The sequence below is a fragment of the Seriola aureovittata genome, chromosome 14, assembly GCF_021018895.1.
Source record: "Seriola aureovittata isolate HTS-2021-v1 ecotype China chromosome 14, ASM2101889v1, whole genome shotgun sequence".
Lineage (NCBI taxonomy): Eukaryota > Metazoa > Chordata > Actinopteri > Carangiformes > Carangidae > Seriola > Seriola aureovittata.
The window spans coordinates 23,056,305-23,074,859 of NC_079377.1; the positions used below are offsets into that span (position 1 = coordinate 23,056,305).

At 39.8% G+C, this 18,555-nt stretch overlaps 2 protein-coding genes across 2 annotated transcripts; one reads left to right on the forward strand and one right to left on the reverse strand.

The window, feature by feature from the left end:
* The first annotated feature begins 336 nt into the window (after nt 1–336).
* On the forward strand, nt 337–7,916 carry rbm45 (RNA binding motif protein 45). Its single transcript, XM_056395421.1, has 11 exons — nt 337–663; nt 1,369–1,491; nt 1,653–1,779; nt 1,984–2,109; nt 3,162–3,332; nt 3,736–3,865; nt 4,647–4,740; nt 5,386–5,543; nt 5,871–5,946; nt 6,225–6,349; nt 7,250–7,916. The coding sequence occupies exons 1-10, from the start codon at nt 388–390 to the stop codon at nt 6,339–6,341; spliced, it is 1,398 nt and encodes a 465-aa protein (XP_056251396.1). The 5' UTR covers nt 337–387; the 3' UTR covers nt 6,342–6,349; nt 7,250–7,916.
* Nucleotides 7,917–9,115: 1,199 nt separating this feature from the next.
* Nucleotides 9,116–17,993, reverse strand: zc3h15 (zinc finger CCCH-type containing 15). The gene is made up of 11 exons (XM_056395422.1): nt 17,780–17,993; nt 15,663–15,764; nt 15,227–15,329; nt 14,933–15,085; nt 14,369–14,460; nt 13,717–13,899; nt 12,837–12,917; nt 12,564–12,629; nt 12,281–12,388; nt 10,756–10,903; nt 9,116–10,254 (listed from the first exon to the last, which is right to left on the reverse strand). The coding sequence occupies exons 1-11, from the start codon at nt 17,852–17,854 to the stop codon at nt 10,049–10,051; spliced, it is 1,317 nt and encodes a 438-aa protein (XP_056251397.1). The 5' UTR covers nt 17,855–17,993; the 3' UTR covers nt 9,116–10,048.
* Between the last annotated feature and the right edge of the window lie 562 nt (nt 17,994–18,555).

The window sequence follows — 18,555 nt, forward strand, 5'->3', positions numbered from 1 at the left end:
TAAAATCAAATAAATGCAAGTTTAGGGGGTATTGCCTAATCTCATTGTCCTATTTGTGCTAAGTGTAAATGTATGTTGACGTCTGTGTAAACGCTGCTGAATTGTGTTCATTTTTTAGACAGTTTGTTTATTTTGAAGAAAAACTGTCTTCAAAATAAAGAAGTAAAATAAACAGTAAATTCCCCCTCAAAAGTTTGTGAAATTTTTTGCATCGAAGCGAACCTCTTCCACATCATGTAAATTATGTGTGTAAATATCAAAACTTAGGTATGACTGTTTTTGATTTGCTGATTGCCAACGCACCAAGTTGAATCAGGAAGTTCCCGAGGAGAACGTGAAGGCAGCACCAACGGCTAATGGTAGCATTCTATCCAGCGGGAAGCAAAAATGGAGGAGTATCCCAATAAACAAGCGACCGAAAACCTCGACGACCCTCCCAATAGCCGGCTTTTCGTGGTCACAAGTCGGTCCATAACTGAAGATGAGCTTCGGGAAGGTTTCTCCGCGTTTGGGGATATTCAGGGGGTTTGGGTTGTTAAAGACAAACAGACAAAAGAGTCCAAAGGGATCTGCTACGTGAAGTTCGCTAAGTCTTCGCAGGCCTGCCTAGCTATGGAGGAGATGCACGGCAAAGTGCTGATGGAAGGGACAAAACCTTGCAAGGTAACGGTTACTTACACCGGGCAGTTGGGGTGGTTGATAGTATCGGTTCAGTATGTTGTTAATTTAATAATGCTGTGAACTTTCAGTCGAAACAGTTGAATCATAACATACGTGCGGCCTGCTAGCATGCTACACAGCAGGTTCTCACGTTAGCAACGCAGGAAAGAGGGACCTGTATTAAAGGGGTCAGTTCACCCGTATTACAAAATCCATATTTTCTGACTACTTCCTTCTAATAGCGTCTAGACATGCAGATAGTTCAAGTGCGATTTGCTGAGGTTTTTAAATATAAGTGTATGACACCTCCGCTATCACTTCAGTGCATTTAAGGCGAGGGGATTTGTGATTGTGGAGCCCACATCAGAGAAAACTGCCACGAAACACCTCATCTTTCTAGAAACAGTGTCCCAGTTATTCAGGATAATTCACTGACCTAAAAAAAAAAAAAAAAGTCCCTGAGAAAACAATAGCAAGGAATGTGGAATATCTTGACGAACCATTAACCTCCATTGTATTGTGATTGCAGCACACACGTCAAAACCATAACACATGAACTCAAAACAAGTTCCCCTTCTCCTAGATAATTTAAATGCAAAAGTACTTGAAAATCTATCATTTATGGATGTCTCTAAAATTTTAAATGTCTTGTTAGGCTTAGTAATGACCAATTATTTGTAACTATTTTACCTTCTGCTTGGTTGGCAGGTGTTTATTGCCCAGTCACGGTCTTCAACGAGGCACAGAGATGTTGAAGATGAAGAGCTGACCAGGATCTTCGTCATGATCCCCAAAACCTTCTCAGAGGAGGATCTCAAAGACACATTCAAAGTAACTACACCTACTTCTCAGCTTGTGCACATACTTTTTCTGTGATATGTAAATAGATCTGTAAATTTGGTTATAACCTCTGTTTCTTGTTATCTTTTTATGAGACGTCAAATTACCCGTTTTTTTAAAATCCCTGTCTATTGCCTCTGTCTGTCTTTCAGGAATATGGTGACATTGAGTATTGTGTGATCATCAAGAATAAATTCACTGGGGAAAGTAAAGGTTTGGGCTACGTGAGATACTACAAACCCTCGCAAGCTGCCATCGCTATAGAAAACTGTGACAAAAGTAAGACTGTCATATTCTCTAATGGGTTTATTATTTGCTATAGAAGTAGCAGCTGGAAAACATACTGGGAGATGCATATTTTTAGTGTTTCGACGTGACTGTTCCTCACATTTGTTAACACTTTGTGAAGGACTGTGGACACTTTGTTACTTGGCACTGTAACATTGATGATGATGATGATGATGATGATGTTTGTGTTGCTAGCCTACAGGGCAATCCTGGCTGAACCTCGCACCAAGGCTACAGTGACAGAAGATTACAGCGCAGGAGCCCCAAGAGGTGATTACATGGGTGGTGGTGACTCCATGAACCAGTACGCCTTCCCAATGGGTAAGCAGTTTTTAAACATCCTAATTGAGTATTTTTCTTCTGCTATATTTGCATTTAAATTTCCTCTTTTTGAAATTATTGACCAGCATTTAAGTCCGTCGCACCTGAGACACACCACTGATTCCTGTGTTATGGGATGCAGTCAGATGGCAATTGGGAAGAAATTTTTTTTGTTACATTACTACTTGTTGGACTTCTGATGTGCTTGCAGTTGTTCCTTTTGTATTTGAAATTCCTCTTTCAAATCAGTGTTACAGTTATGGCTGCAGTTGTAGGTATTTGTGTTGTGTGTTAATAAAGTAAACATTAATCTGTAAATGGTGAACAGAAAATAGTTCAATTGGAGATGTGAATGAAGGGAATCAAAGTCTTACCAGGGGAATTAGTATTTTTCAGTTTCATTCATTCTCTCCTAGCAGGCCACTGATACGAATACATCTGAGAAGCCCTTACTTTCAGTGGTCTCTGTCCTATTATTGACCCTGGTGTAGGGTTGTCACCAGTACCGATACTTACCACGTGGCAAAAAACGGGACAGTACCCGTTTTTTCATGATATCGAAGGTACCGAAAAGTACCAACACGTGACGAGATTGATAGTCACCCTCTTAGGAAGTAACATAAGGTTGACATCCTATTGAGGGAAGTAGTTGCATGAGTGCTCGTCACGCCTCCAGGATAGTATTGTTTACTTTAATACTTGAAGGCTACCTGCCACTGTTCTTTTTTGCTATGTCAGTAGTTGTTTCATTTTAATATATCTATTATTTCCACATTTTTTTGTCTCAGGGCATTATAGCTGAAAAGCTTTGCAATAAAAAGTAGATGGTTTATATTTTAGCACAGTATTGTTTATTTTAAATTCTTGAAGTCTACATGCCACTTTTCTTTGTTTTTTGTTTTTTTTTAATTCGTATTCGAGTGAAAGAGAAAGTACATGGAATTTATTGTTTTTTGTTTTTTTTTTACCGTGGAATCGAAATAAGTATCGAGAATCGTGGAATTTCACTGATATTGGTCATCCCTACCCTGGTGTCCCTCTTCCCTCTACAGCTGACCCTGGGAACTACCAGGTCATGGACTACCGCTCCAATGACTTCACGCGGTGCCTCATGATGTCAACACGGGCTGCTCTTACCCAGGAGCAGATTTTTGCTCTGTTTGACATCATTCCTGGTATGGAGTACTGCGAGCTTCAGAGAGATGCTTATGGAATGAGCAAAGGTTAGTGAATAAACTCCAAGTATGGGCTTCATTCATCTGGACACTATATTACAGTTTAAGAAATGAGAAGTATGTGTCCAAAGTTTTGAGCTAAGTTGTTCAGTTCCCTAAATAATACTGTGGGAAACAGGCAATATTCTATCACAGATAGTTGTTCCCAGGGTGAAATAACCCCTACTATATATTTTTCTGACTGGTCAAACACTTTTTGAACAAAAAACAGTATTTAAAAAGTTATTTTCTTGGTTTTATATAAGCTCAAGTCATAAATCTAAAATTGGGTTTACTATAGTTTGTAATTCATGTAACCTGTGAATGTTGATGTGCTCCCTCTGTTCATTCTGATGACTCTAAACCAAAAGTGTTGGCTGTTTTTTATTTCCTGTGTGTCATGTGCCCTCAGGTCATGCGCTGATTCGTTACAGTAACCTGGGATCAGCAGTTTATGCCAAGGAGAAGCTTAATGGCTTCGAATATCCACCTGGCAACAGACTGGTAGTAAATTTTGTTGACGATGGAGATGACCGCAGCAGGTACACACACATGCATTTATACTGAATATAAGTGACAGCATACACTTACAGCATTTCTGCATAAGGGACAGACATTAATAGAGGCGTGAAGCAGAATTGCTCTTTAATTAATTAAATCCATCAATTGAAAAATTAGGACCAAAATGCCACTGATAATTAACAGTGACATTAGTTGCACTTCTTCATGGTCACGTTCTGTTTGTTGTCAAATATTCATGGGTGAATGTGACTTGTCCCCTGTGGGCTGCAGTGACTGGGGAGTCATTTCTGAGAAACTGGTGAAGAGGAAAAGGAGCAAGAGCTCTTTATGTACTAAACAGAAGCAGTAAAAGTTGTTGGCACCACACAGTTAAAATGCAGAGGAAAACCCTATGTTAACAAACAATCAAACAACCCGTGTTGTTTAAAAAGCAGTCCGGGGAACAAGCAGGTCTGGATGGAGGTTAGAGTCAAATATCAGTGACCAGTCGTATGTGCAGCCTTAGTGGCACAAATTGTTCTTGTTTGTTAGTATACAATATAAACGTTCAGTAAAAGCATCACAAAAGGTTGAAAATGACCATTAAAGAATTTTATGGAGACAAAGTGAGGACACGCAGTATCTATCCAGTACTGTATTTTCTTTCTAACATGTCTGGTCAACGTTCTTACAGTACTATACACGGCTAACCTGTATTTGATAGTAGAAATAATATCTGTCTCTCCATCTGGTCACTGTGATTGGTATGAACCAATGAAAACCAGCTTGAAACAGCCTGTGTGTGTGTGTTTATGTGTGTAGTCCTGTAGGTCGCATGGCTATGCAGTTTGTTGCAACCCAGATGATGTCTGCAGTGTGGAACGGACCCTCCACCAGCCAAGTGATGAAACCTCCGGTGAGTGCATTAAATCACCGCCTGATTTAAAAACTGCTGTCAGATCAACCTGCTTGTCATCTTGAGTTATCTTCCCATGTTTTTCAATGGTCACATGGTCTGTTTGCATGACATGAACACTCACAATGTCCTTTAAAGACCTTTTATTGAAGAACAGGACATTTTGGCACACTGCTCTCGTATTTTAGACCTTTATTGAACCTGTACCGTAGGAATCAAAAATATGGTTTTAGATTCCTACAACACAGGTTGTACAGATATGAATAGTTTTTTCCTTTTTAAAAATACTTATTTACACACATGCTGTATATTAATAACTGGAAGTGAAGTTATTCTATATTTTCATTGTTTTTCTTGTCGTCACTTTAGAGACAAAATCTAAGTTTTAGAAAACAACTCACCCGGTAAATAACATCTCAAAGTTAATAACTGTTCTGGGTAATTATTCCTCCAGGCCTCCTCTGCCACTTCTGGCATTTTACAGATTAAATAATTAATGAAATAAAAGTTGGTAATTATACAAGTCTTAACATGCGTAACCTTGGAGCTGATATGTTTTACACAGTTATGTGTAAAAAAAAAAAAATGAAAATACTGTATTAAAGTTCTATCATGAAGCCTGACTATTTTGTTTGTATCCTCCAGGGTTTCTCTCCCATCTCTCCAATGTCCCGGGTTCAGACAGACGTCAACCTGCCCCCGCTGAAGAAGCTCGCTCCACCTGACAGCAAAACCAAGGAGCGCTTGTTCGTCGTGTTCAGCCCCTCCCCGCTGCCTCCGGATGTGCTGGAGGACGTTTTCTGGTAAGTGAATGATGGACTGGCTCATAATTTTTACTTTATTATAGCATTTTTAAAATGTGCTGATGGGTTTTGTATATTTATGTCACAAAATGGCCAGATGGTAAAAATAATGGTCCATTAACCAGAAGGTGAAAGGTTCAATCGATCACAACTTAAGCTCAGTCACTTAAAATTGCCCCGGATGAGGGCATCAAGCTAAGTGCTCTTAAATAACAGTGTAATGTGCTATTAAAATGATGCTCCAGACAATAAGCATTAACCAACGTCCCTGCTTTACAATTAAATGTTTTTTCCTCCCACTGTGTCTCCCTCTGTCTCTCTCTGTAGTCGCTTTGGTTCACTTATCGAGGTGCATTTGGTTCCAGGGAGGAAAGTTGGATACATGAAGTATGCAGACAAACAGGTGAGACTCTGAAGTGATGGAGGTGAAGCTGAAAACAAACCAGAGAGAAGAATATGTAGCATTTAATGTATGATCAGCAGCTGGAGGTTAAATAGAACGGTTGGATGACTACAGTCTATAGGGAGGAGTAAATGGGCTGTGAAAGATGGAGGGATGAGTAGAGGTAGACAGAGGCAAAGCTGAGTGATATCCTGACAAACAGAAACAAAAAAAAAAAAACAAACCAAATCAAGAATTTCTCCCTAAATAAATCTTCTCTCCGCATGTTCACCTCTCAGTGCGCAGATGAGGCCATGGCAGCGCTCCATGGTCGGGTCGTCAATGGAGTGAAGATGAAGGTGATGCTGGCCGATCCTCCCAGAGAGGAATCTCACAAACGTCCTCGTACCTATTGAAACGAGCGGTAAGTGCCAGATTTTGTGCTGCTGGGACCACCAGTATGAATAACTGGACATTTGGTACCAAAGAGTTTTGTATTTTGGTAACAATGTATTTTATACATAGACTTCAAATGGATTCTGAGTAAGGTCTGTTACATGGTTTGTGCAAGCAGACACACACACACACACACACACACACACACATACACACAGAGCAGTTCATGTCAGCTGTGTGGTGATCGAAATGAAGAGTAAAGTACAAAATGGAGGGTCGGTCTAAGCCAGTTAAAGTTAAGGAAAAACTAACCTAATATTGAATTCCTTGTGCAACTAATTGAAGGATGCAGTTAATACATCTGTAACATACAACATACTACTGTGTATTTTCTGGTGATTTCATTGTATATTTAAAATATATAATGAAAGAAACGGTGAAAAACAGGTAGCTGTGAGCTGCGGAGGACCGGGTGTCTGCAGGTTTACCTTCCAATGAGAGACTTCACCTTCCCACATTACTTTAAAACCTCTTTCTCTTTGGTTGAACATGCAGACTCCTGGCTCCCTTTGGTTTTAAATTCTCCATTTCAGGGTCTGTTCAGGAACAAAGAAAGGTTGTTAGCATGTTAGCAGAGCTTTCCCCCAACAGTGAAACAGTGGTGCGAAATTATTATACTCATGTATAAAACCCGTATTCTGCTTCCTTTAAAGGGTGTTGGGATGTATTTCATGAAATATTTCTTTCCTTAGACATATTCTAAAATATATTGATCTCCCGGTGAAGATGCTTTATTTGCAAACTGTGTGTGAGCCCCTTCAGTCATGCCTTCCACACACATGTGGAAGTCACACCTGTCAACAAGTTACTGATGACAGTTGAGTTGTTTCTCTTCCTGTGAATAACACTGCAGCTTCTTGTTCCCTAGGCGACTGTTGTCATGACACAATGACACCTGACCTGACAGACCGACCGACATCAAGACCTTCTCCCGACCTCTGACACGACCTTTGACACCTGTCTGACCTTACTGCCGGTCAGTGACCTTGCTGTGACTCAGTGATACAACAAGTGCACAGTAGCATCCACTGCTAAAATGGGAGTCTTAATCAAACACAGTGTGTGAACAGCAGCAGCAGCAGCAGCATCATATACAGTGTGTGTAGTTTGTGTTCAGTGTGATGCTTTTATGTTTTTCTTTTTTTTAAGTACATAGTTTCAACCTTGACGCCGTTTTTGGCTTCTATCAGCTGGACTAACAATGTACAACCGCAGCAGTAGCACACCATAATTTATCAACAGACTGCTGAAGAAACACTTTATTTCAAGTTTAAACATCTCAGAGTTACATTGTAGTTCAGGCAACATTTTCTTGAAAAAAACTGAGGGCAGGAGGCTTCAATCTGTTAGTAAGATAAACATCAACAGGATTTGTAAAGCTGGATCTAGATAGTTTTGTAGTTCAGATCTAGTCCTTCCTTTTTTCTCTAATGGTGTGCCATGTGATTTCCTGTTAAGCAGTTCAACTGTGTTTATTAGACTAAATGTAATTTTTTTTTTGTCTCAGTCAAAATAAAAATCAGTTCACAACACCATTTGATCTCTCATCTCTTCTTTTGGAGCTGCCTGTCAAATGTGAAATGTCAAAACTACAGATATAATCTTCCATGTTGCACGTACGAGGTGCACTGTCCGGCCTGGACGTTCACTGATGATTAAAATCTTTTGATTTCATTTTCCTGTGGTATCTGAAAATCATTTTCCTGTTTTGATCTCTTGTCAAAGTTTTTGCCACGTACCTGTGCTAAATATAATTTATTTTTCAGAATAGTAGTAAAATATGTACAAAAAAAAAATCCAGTTTTATGTTGTAACACTGGAGTAAATCATGACAGTATTAAGATAAGGCTTCAATTACATGCACATCTGGGTGAGTTTAAGGATGTCAGTGTAGATTGATAAACAATTTAAACAATTCCAGCAATAGGCTGCATCATAACAAAATATAAAAAAAGTGAAGGGGTCTGAATACTTTCTGAACGCACTGTGTATGTATATGTGAATCACTGAGTATTAAAGGACATTTTCTTCAGATTTGTCTTACAATATAAATATCATTGTGTAAACATAATTGTGCCACCTGTTCGTATTGGCCATTAGGAAAATCGTTCCACTCTTTGCAGCCCGAAGTTCAGCTTAGGATATGATGACACGGCTTCAACAGTCTGACTTAGACAAATCGAGTACAGACTTTTTAGTATAAAATACCCTCTTTGTGTTCCCATCTTTACACCGCAGCTCAGCACAGAAACACAAGAGGGAATTTCATACAAAAAGACAGTAATTATAGATACATAATAGACATATAGATCTCCACTCGATTTGATTATTTCAAACTGTTTTAGAATATATTTTTGCACAGAAAGAGGATTGAACATTTCCCCATCTCAGATGGAAAAAAAAAAAAAAGAAGTAGTAGTGGCCAGTAAGAAATGAGGAATGATTACAGCAAGCAAACATGAGTATTTTTATTTTCTTTTTAAGACTGACCCGGGTAAATGTGAACTTGTCCTTTAAGCCCAATGTCATAATTAACAGCCTTAAAGAATTTTGATCTTGAGATTTAGAAATACCTGAATTTCAACATCACTGGCACCAAAGATGAACCAAGAAAAGTTCAGTGTGTCAGTTTCTTGTTAGTAATTTGATTACATAAAGATTTGTATTTATTGTACAATATCAACTGATATGAAATGATGTGGGGACTTGGCGTCATCCAAGAAGAGACACACACTGGATGTACAGTAATCTTTTATTTCTTCAGGAGGCAACTCATGAGAACATTATTTACAATACTGGGCTGGCAATGGGATCATTTGGTTTCCCTGCTGGGGCTGAATTACAGCACTAATCAGGTCTCAAACACCCCTGACATTTCAGAAGCTAGGTCTGGACTTTTCCTCCGACAGTTACACAAATTTTTTCAACAGTTTTAAGTTCACCTAAATGAAATAATGGATCTGTTGAGGGGAAAACAAATTACTGGAATAATGAAAGTGCTGACAACCTCAAATTACAGCTTTTATTTTGGTACGAGAGCAGGCGAAGCTCTGAACAGATTTCTTACCACAGAATCACTCCTGTTCATTTCCCACTTTGTATAAATTCAGTTTACAAAAGCTTTTTTTAAACATCCATCGATAATGTTATTAAGTTTACTGAAGCCGTTTCCAGCAGTGCTTTGATTTTTACGCCCTTGTAATGTCTCACTCAGCAAATCACCCTGTTCGATATTTAATAGTGATCAGGTAGAGAAGCACTCGAAGCCTAATTTTTTATCTAAAGTAATTTCAGTTTCAACGTAAGCCAGCGTTGAGCAACAAAAAGTGCACAACAGCAGCAGCCGAATTCTCTCGTATTAGAAATTGTGACAAGCGACATTCATGTGGAGTTGGCCCTGGTTGACCCTTATTGGCCCTGCTGTGGAAATTTGGACACCCGATGGACAGAACGTCTGGGATGCGGTGGGATGTGAGAGGGGCGATACAGAAAACAGAGGGGGCAGAGACAGGCAGTGATGTCATGATATAATCAGGCTTTATTACTGGAGTCTCTGAAATTTAAAATCATTCAAACATCCGGTCTCTTTGTTGTTAAGCTCCATGCATCCATCGGTCCATCCCTTTGTCACTTAGTCCGTCCTAACCTCCACCTCGCGCGCTCCCTCTCATTCTTCCAGCGTCAGTGTGTTGAGCTCCTCGTCCAGTTCCTCCAGATCTTCACCCGTGAACAGGTTCTCGTCCACCGGAACCTCTTCTTCCTCCACCTCCTCCTCCTCCTCTTCATCCTCCCCTCCTCCGTCCTCCCCTCCCCCCTCTGCTCCTGAAAGCCCATTGGCCTCAGCGCCGCCGCAAGCTCCGTTCAGCTGTTCATCTGTAGAGAGCAGGAGGGGGAGGGGGAGGAGGAGGAGGAGGAAGCAGGAAAGAAAAGATAGACAGATTTTTTACATTAGTTATGATTTGAACAAAATGTATTCAAGGGTTGTGTATAGTTGTAACCAGCATTGTCATGGCAACTAGACAGAAGTGACATTTTTATGCCTCCGCTCAGTCTGTCCGTCCCATTCTCGTGGACACGTTGTCTCAGTGACACCTTTACAGAACTTCTTCAAATTTGGCACAAATGTCCACTTGGACTCGAGGTTGAACTGATTAAATTTTGGTGGCTAAAGGTCAAGGCCATGGTGACCTCACAAAATACTTTCTAACCATTACTCAAGACTTCACACATCAATTATGAGAAAAGATTTCACTCAAATGTTTAATATTTTATATGATTCTGGATAAACAGGGATGTAACCTGAATCTAGTCTGAGTGGCGGAGGGATACAACCGCGAGGCGTTAATTCTAGTCCAATTAGTGGCTTTTTCTTACCGTTGTCTTCTTCTGTCGGTTCACTGTTCTCACGGTTCTTATTCCTCGAGGTAAAACGGTCCACGGATGCTACGGTAATGCCTGTGTTGTCGACCTCTTGTGGAACAAAACGAGATAAGTCTATGTCCTGGACCTCTGTGGTATCAATCTGAAATGAAAACCATGAACAGCAGGTTTAGGCAGGAGTGCGACACAAGAAATCCAACACATAAAAATGCCTAGAAGAAGAACTTTATCACTTTCTGGAACTTAATGCCAGTAAAGTTGCCAAAAGCCAGACTGTTTTTGATTGGACAAAGTTTTTTACACAATATTTTAGTACCAGAAATAAAAGGAACCAGGAAATTAATCAAGGGACAAAAAAACCAAACTGTGTTTAATTAGGAAAATATTTTCTTGTTCATTAAACTTGTTATGGATTCATTTATGGCCCAAATCTACTGAGGAGCTAACAAGTGTGCAACAGGTGCAAGTAATTAACAGGCAAATCATTTGATGTGTGAAAAGACGACAGCTGCAGTTCAGCAGGAATTAGACAATTTAACTACAGGAACACTGAGTCTGGGGACAGCACCAAACCACCTTCCCATCACCTGTAAGACGCTGAATTATACCTGCTCGGTCTCACCTTTGAGATGTGGAAACTGTGTTTGGGTTACATAAACCTCACCTACACCTGCAGCGACTTTTGTTACCTTTAAATTCATATACTGAACCTGGAAATAGAGTTACATCATACATCATCTGTTTTAGAAGCTGTCATTTTCACTTTGCCCAAAATTAACAGGATGCACTTTTTATGGTCCACTCTAGCAGCAGCCATGATCTCAAGCACATAGACATTTCTCTGACTGGTAGGTTTTGTATAGAGCTGAGGTCACTAATAGCTCGATCCAGACCAAGACGCTACTGCCTAAAAATTACATTTTAAAGAGTCTATATTTTAACCAGCACAGCTTTTCTGGCTTTTACGGCAGTGGTCATGTGACACTACTCAGCCAATCACAGTGACTCGAGTCAGTGAGTGAGATAGAGACGCGGGGGAGAGACAAAACCAGAGAAATAAGTGGGGAAAAATGGGGGAGTTGGATATAAGAGGGGAAGGCGGAGATTGTTAAAAAACTGTTGAGACAGTTCAGATGTGAAATGGAGTTAAAAAAACAAAAGAAAAAGGGAACTCGAACTACACTTTTAATTTAATTTTTCTAAAATGAAAAAAAAAAGTTTTTAATCAAATATCACTGATTCAGAAAAGAAGGGATTAATCCCATCCATTTTATTCTAATTACTATGTTCTAAATTTAAATGTTGTAATTTAATGCCTGTTCACACCCAGCTGACCGAGCGCTGACAACACTGATATATTATTGATATTTCACACCAACGACGCACACTGTGTTAGACTTCACACAATATGAAGTCAAACAAAGACAAACTTAATAAGCATCGACTGCAGGAGGAGGAGCGGCCTCTGCGGCTGCTGGCCACATACATATTAGAGAATTGTGGATTATTTAATAATTACCACTTCGTCGTCTTCCTCTTCTTCGCTCTCATATCGAGTGTCGTCGGCTTCAGCGTCGTCGTCGTCGACCAGCTCTGGACGGAACTCGAACACCTCGCGGCCGCTCACCTACGCATACAGATATTTAATTAAATCCTGTATTACTGTAGAGATGTTTGCTTCAGCAGTAACAGGACACAACATGTAGACTCATAAAGTGACCACAGCTATAAACAGAAACACAAACAGTTATCCAGAATACTGTGTGACCAACACCACCCACACCAGCTGGAGCCAGACTTACTACTAGCGACTTTCCAGCCTTGAAGTCGGCCTTCTTCTTCTCCAACTCCTCCCTCGCTTTGTCCACCTGTCAATCAACAGCAGCCAGTTACTTTTTTTTTGGGGGGGGATACTTGTGTCCTTGTAAGATTCTTACGTTTTCTGATTTAGCCCTGAATCATCAGAGGACATAACTTCCACAGGGAAATGTAAGGGACTTAAAATGAAACATCCATGATGCTGCAGTAACAAACGTGTCAAACTATGTTAATAAGATGTTTGAACATGTTCCAACCTTCTCCTGCCTTTTCCTCTTCTTCCAAGCCAGGAAAGTCTCCAGGGTGATCCGAGTCACGTTGACACCCAGAGCTGCACGCTGCGGGGGGAGAGACGGACATCAGGATGTGGACAGTAAAGACATCTTCCAGGGTAAAACCAGGCACACTTAGTATTTAGAGAGCGTTTAACGACCCCGGGTGGTAGCCATGTTGGACGTCCTCAATTTTTTGCTGACATTATCTGAAGGCAACTGGTTACGTTTCTTCACTTTCTTGATTTGGTTTGTACAGACGGGTATTTTACAACTTTTACAACTTATGTAATTCTGTTTTATGAAGCCCAGCTGTCCTTCAAATGATCTCTAACTGTATTTTACTATAGCACGTTTTAATGTGTATATGTAAAGCCCTTTATAACAGTTTTTAAAGGTGCAAAGGAATTAAAGTTTACTCACTCACTGCTACTAATTTCAGCTCGTTACGCAGCATCCAACAGAATGCTACGCTGATCTCCACTGTCTTGTTAATACATCTGATTTCAAACATTTCTGTGGTTAGTAGTTGTGTATTTATATGAAAACGTCCTTACAGCCCTAATACCTGCTTAGCTAGCTGACAAACTGAAGGACAGTTTGTTCACATTAACCGAGCTCACTATTTACCTATAGTTGTTGCTTTGGAGTAGAGGCTGTCATTTGTGCACACCTAATTCTCCGCATGGACCTCCATGATGGCAGCAACCAAGCTTATTGAGATGCAGGACACAAGTGCAAAGCTTTATCTATAACAAGCCCTCTGTGTTGCTCTTATTCACCTAGAGCCTCCAAATACATCTCAGAGTTGGATTATAGTTTTCTTTGCCAGGATCAGACTTTACATCCCTCCATCCGTCCTTACCTCGTTTTCTATCAGTTCCTCCAACGAAATTTCCTCTTCTTTCTCCTCCTTCTTCTTGTCTTTCTTGAGTACGAAGCCGGGCGGCAGAGCGTGCCGGTACATGCAAGTATCGCCCCCCCCTGGACACACCCAGAACCAGCCGTACTTATTATTTTCTATGGCCTCCAAGAAGTACTTGCACACCTGAAAATGACACAAAGTAGATAACGTTACAGGGAGGGGAAAACAGAAAGCATCTTGTGTTGTTACTGCATTTAGATAGATTCATTTCAAGTGAAGGTGAAGTGGGTCGATATGGTTGAGGACAAACAGCCATGAGATCACTGATTCATTGAATCCACCACTAACAGGACTTCCTTGCAGTTCCTGCAATTTGAAATGGCTTTGAACAGTGTTTTTGGCTTGGCCTGATATAATTATGATCAAATCGCAGTACATACACTATTGCTCAAGGTAGTCCTTCTTTTTCCCCTTTAGATTCGGTTTTCTCTTCCTCATCTCCATCCCTTTCATCACCTCCGAACTGTCTGAACTCCCTATATTCGTCTCTCTAATCATTCCCCTCTACATGTCAGTAACAGGGCTCTTTTAATTTCTCTGCATCCAGGACTTTTGATCACCTTCAAACATGCTAAAAAAAATACAGACTTACAATTTGTGTTTTGGCTTTTTTCTTCTCAGCTTCTCCGTGTTTTTTATTGACCACCTCCTCCAGCTTCTTCTCATCCCAGTTCTCCATTGTGTCTAAACAGAACACAACAGGTCTCATGTTAAACATAAGCAATAGAGGTAAGTTGTTCAGTGTTAAACAATGTATTTCAACGTGTTATCAAGCCATGTTGTTACTGAGAAAAGCATAACAGTGACATTTTTTATCTTATTTTGTGTAACAAGGATGTCAGCATTTTTGTCACTTGCAATGCAGTCATGTTTACGGTTTCCTCCTGTGACATTTATATATTTTACACTTAAGTTGTGCTGCTTGGTGCAGATGCAGCCCTCAAAAAAAAAAATCTTATTGCTCACTGCTTATTGTAATATTAAATGCCAAGCAATTTCCAAAACCAGAGGGCCTACTTATTAATTTATTTCAGCCATTTAGGGACTACTATAGTAAACATTACAAAAAGTGAAGATCAAAATGCAGCATTGCTCGACGCTATGACATTATATACAATATTACTATATATACAAGTCACCCACACTGTACACTAACCTTTCTCTAGGTCTTCGTCTCTTTCATCCACGTAGACGCTTCTCTTCTCACATTTCCTCTCCATTGACAAATCATGGCTGAACTTGCACTTGTCACCTTTGGTGCACTGGCCCTGCTTAAAGAATGCACACAGCACGGACTTTGGGTCGACACCTGCAGAAAAGAGAGAAGAATTTATTGTTCAACTGTACTGAACACACACAAGAACAATCAGCAAATATTTGGCAGTTTTAAAAGATGAGCAACAATTAAAATATAAGATAAGCTAAGTTAATGCTCATTCATGTTTGTTACCTTTGCTGACTTTCTGGGCAGCAACTACAGGTTTGAACAGCTCGTTGAGTTCGTCCAACTCTTTCTTCTTGTCAGATTTCTTAGCAGTCTTGTCTGCCTCAGCCTGGGCAACACACACACACACACACACACACACACACACACACACACACACACACACACACACACACACACACACACACACACACCAAATTAGCTTATAAAGATTTAAATTAGTGGTCAGTTGTTTGATGATTCATTGTACAAAATGAATGCACTCTCTAACAAATGTTTTTAACAGCAGACATTTAAAATGATTTGGTAAAATGAGAGGAGAGGATGAGTACAGTGTGACACAGTAAGTGTGTGTGAGATCTGGAGATAGTTCACGCAAGAGACAGTATGAAGGGATGGAGAAAAAGAAATATAGTAAGAAGAAGGAATTGTCTAATCTAACCTGTCTTGCACTTTGTTGTCCATATTTCACTTGCTGAGTAACATTCTTGATGAACTTCTGCTGTTTGGCCCCTTTCTTGTTCTTAAGGCCAAATGTCTTGTCCTAGAAAAAAACAACAGGTCAATTCATCATCAGTTTCATAATTAACCTCCAATAATATCACCCAAGCAAACAGCTCCAACATCATAAAAACAAGCTCCAGCATGTGTTTTCCTTTATTCATACACTATAATTCTGGCGTGCCGCAGAAGAAAGTTCACAAGCAGCGTAGTGAAATCTTTGGCTGGTAATCCAAAACAGTGAGTATCAAAACCCACAATGCAAGTGCTGCTGGTTGGTTTCTAATCAACCTGGTCTATAAACCAACCATGGAGTGATGCAGCACTGTAAACGCCATTTTTTAAAACAAAACAAAAAACTGCTTGTTTTTTTCTGCATGTTTTTCTTAAATCGCCGCACTGTGACTCACATTTATCGCACAATCTCACATGCCTCAAAATTGAGATCAGGCAGACTCATGTCGCACAGTGTGACTTGCAATGAACATGCAATGTTGCTGTTCTCACACAGTGTCCGAGGGTCTTAAATTTAGATTGATGCAGCTGTTTTCCTTGGTCATATTATCACCTATATGTAGTTTTTAAGTGATTTCAGACAAACCAGAATTTGATTAAAGCCACACAAAGCTCTCTATTATCTATTTCTCTGGGCACAATGAAAGGAAAGAAGCAGAGGGCAACATTCATTGTCACACTGCTATAATATGACAACTCTAAGGTGGTAGCAACCACCGGCAAATCAGTAAGAATCATTTCTAAATCTGTTTTTAATTCAGCAAAATTAACATACACTTAATTAAATTTGCTTGTGCGCAATGTAATAAAATGTACTTAATTTAAATTTTCAGATTAACGTGGTTGTTAAAAGTTGGAGGATATGTTTGATATTTAATCTAACAACATGTTAGTCCATCTTTCAGTCCCCTCTGACTTGCCTATCTTATCTGTGCCACTCAGCTCCAAGCCCATTGGTTTCTACTGAAGGTGTAAATAGCTTAATTGTTAAAACAGGCTGAGTCATTGCACAAAACTGCTGGACATTGTTGTAGTTTACTAGCAAACATTACTCAAAGCAAAAGTAACTAGTGTGTGTTTAGGAACTGTATTCAGCCACAGATTACAATCACATGTGTTTTTAGTACTTTTTGGCCAACAGTGGAGGTCACAGGGGAATGAGATATGTCAGGCTTTGGAAACACATACAACACAATTCTTTTAATGGGATTTACAGCCTCATGTTTTAAGCATCAGACCACATATGGCATATGAAGTGTTATCACACTAGTGGACTTGATTAGTATCTCTGCCTGTTGTGAAATTAGACACGTGATAGATCATTTTCCTCAAAGATTTGTAGTAACAAACGATCTGACATACTGAGAAAATGCAGTAAAATCATCTATTCCTGTGCATGAACGACGCTGACAAGCAGGTAGGGTTACACTGACAGGAAGATGTGGCAGTGACAGTGATTAGTGTAGTCAGGTACTTGCAGTACTCTCACATTTAAAAACAAAGGAAATTAAGTATAAAAACTAATAACTTTTACACCTGTTTCAACTCGGCGCCGAAACTGGCTGAAATCTGTTCCCTCATCTGTCCTACAGGCCGGTGAGAAACAGGCCCACAGCACCGCCCTTTAATTCCCGTTCTTATACAAAACCAACCAAGCTGCTCTTATAAAACACAATAAAGATGTCACGTTAAGGCTTCTAATTTCTGCCGCAGACTTTATGGACATAAATAAACCTTAACAGACAAAATAAGAACACTTTTTCCGGCGGCACGGCCCTGGTTAGCAGCTTGGCCTTCTGACAGCTGGCTAGCTCGCTTAACTTTGGGTTATATAGATTAGCGATTTTGTTAGGAGGCAAATAAATTAATCAGAACGAGTATCGAACAATTAGGAAACACTGACAACTTCCCAGAGATCAGTGTAACTTTAAGGTTCACTTGTCAGCACTTGTGTTAGCTTCGGTTAACACTGGGCGAGTGTGGTACGCTAGCTGGTCAGCTAACGCTAAACACCGCTATGCTAACTCGTGTAATTTTTTTTACCTCAATTATCTTTTCCTTTTTCTTCTCTTGAGTTTTTTTATTTCCCGCAGGCTGGGCGGGTTTCTTCGGAGGCATGTTGGCTCAGGTTAAGCTGTGTACAAAACGCGTGTAGGTAGCTGTGTGATATTTATTTTAACGTGGTATTTCAGCTGGGACGTCAGCTCCACATTACCCAGTTGTTGCTAGCACGGCACAGCAACGGCTCACGTACGCCACATGTGAGTTGTTGATGTTCTGTGGCGTCATCACGCACCCGAGAGGCATGATGGGTACCGTAGTTTTTTTTTTGTTTTTTTCAGAAACGACGTTATCCAGCCAAATAAAACCTGCTAAAAAATAAACTAAACAAACAAAAATCAAATGAAGCTATTAAACTTGAAGTAGGCCGTACTTTGTTTTGTAATGAAATTAAAGTAATTACAATGTGCTTTACATGGTTTTCAACAGGATTGCAACATTAAGAAATAGAAATTAGGCAGTAAAATTAGACATTTGAAATTATATAACACAGAATAGGCCTATAATTGCGTAAAATATTCAAAATAGAAAACTAAAACAATAATACATACAATAAAACCAACAGTAGGAATAAAAACTACAGATATACTGAAAGGTCTTTTTTTTAAAGAAGTGATTAAAAAATATGGTATTGATTCTACAAATCTCAAATCTTAAGGCAGGAAGTTCCAGAGCTGAGGAGCCTTGACTCCAAAAGCCCAGACACATTCAGTTTTGAGGTGGGACTTAGAAGCAGCCAGAAGAGCCTTTAAGTAAAC

What these genes read in the sequence shown, in the direction of transcription:
- rbm45 (XM_056395421.1), top strand. Translation starts at nt 388, where the DNA reads ATGGAGGAGTATCCCAATAAACAAGCGACCGAAAACCTCGACGACCCT. An exon ending in ATCTCAAAGACACATTCAAA is followed by an intron (nt 1,492 to 1,652) that starts GTAACTACACCT and finishes TCTGTCTTTCAG; the next exon opens with GAATATGGTGACATTGAGTA. An exon ending in GCCAAGTGATGAAACCTCCG is followed by an intron (nt 4,741 to 5,385) that starts GTGAGTGCATTA and finishes TGTATCCTCCAG; the next exon opens with GGTTTCTCTCCCATCTCTCC.
- zc3h15 (XM_056395422.1), bottom strand. Translation starts at nt 17,854, where the DNA reads ATGCCTCCGAAGAAACCCGCCCAGCCTGCGGGAAATAAAAAAACTCAA. An exon ending in GACAACAAAGTGCAAGACAG is followed by an intron (nt 15,330 to 15,662) that starts GTTAGATTAGAC and finishes TGTGTTGCCCAG; the next exon opens with GCTGAGGCAGACAAGACTGC. An exon ending in AAGAGGAAGACGACGAAGTG is followed by an intron (nt 10,904 to 12,280) that starts GTAATTATTAAA and finishes TTTTCATTTCAG; the next exon opens with ATTGATACCACAGAGGTCCA.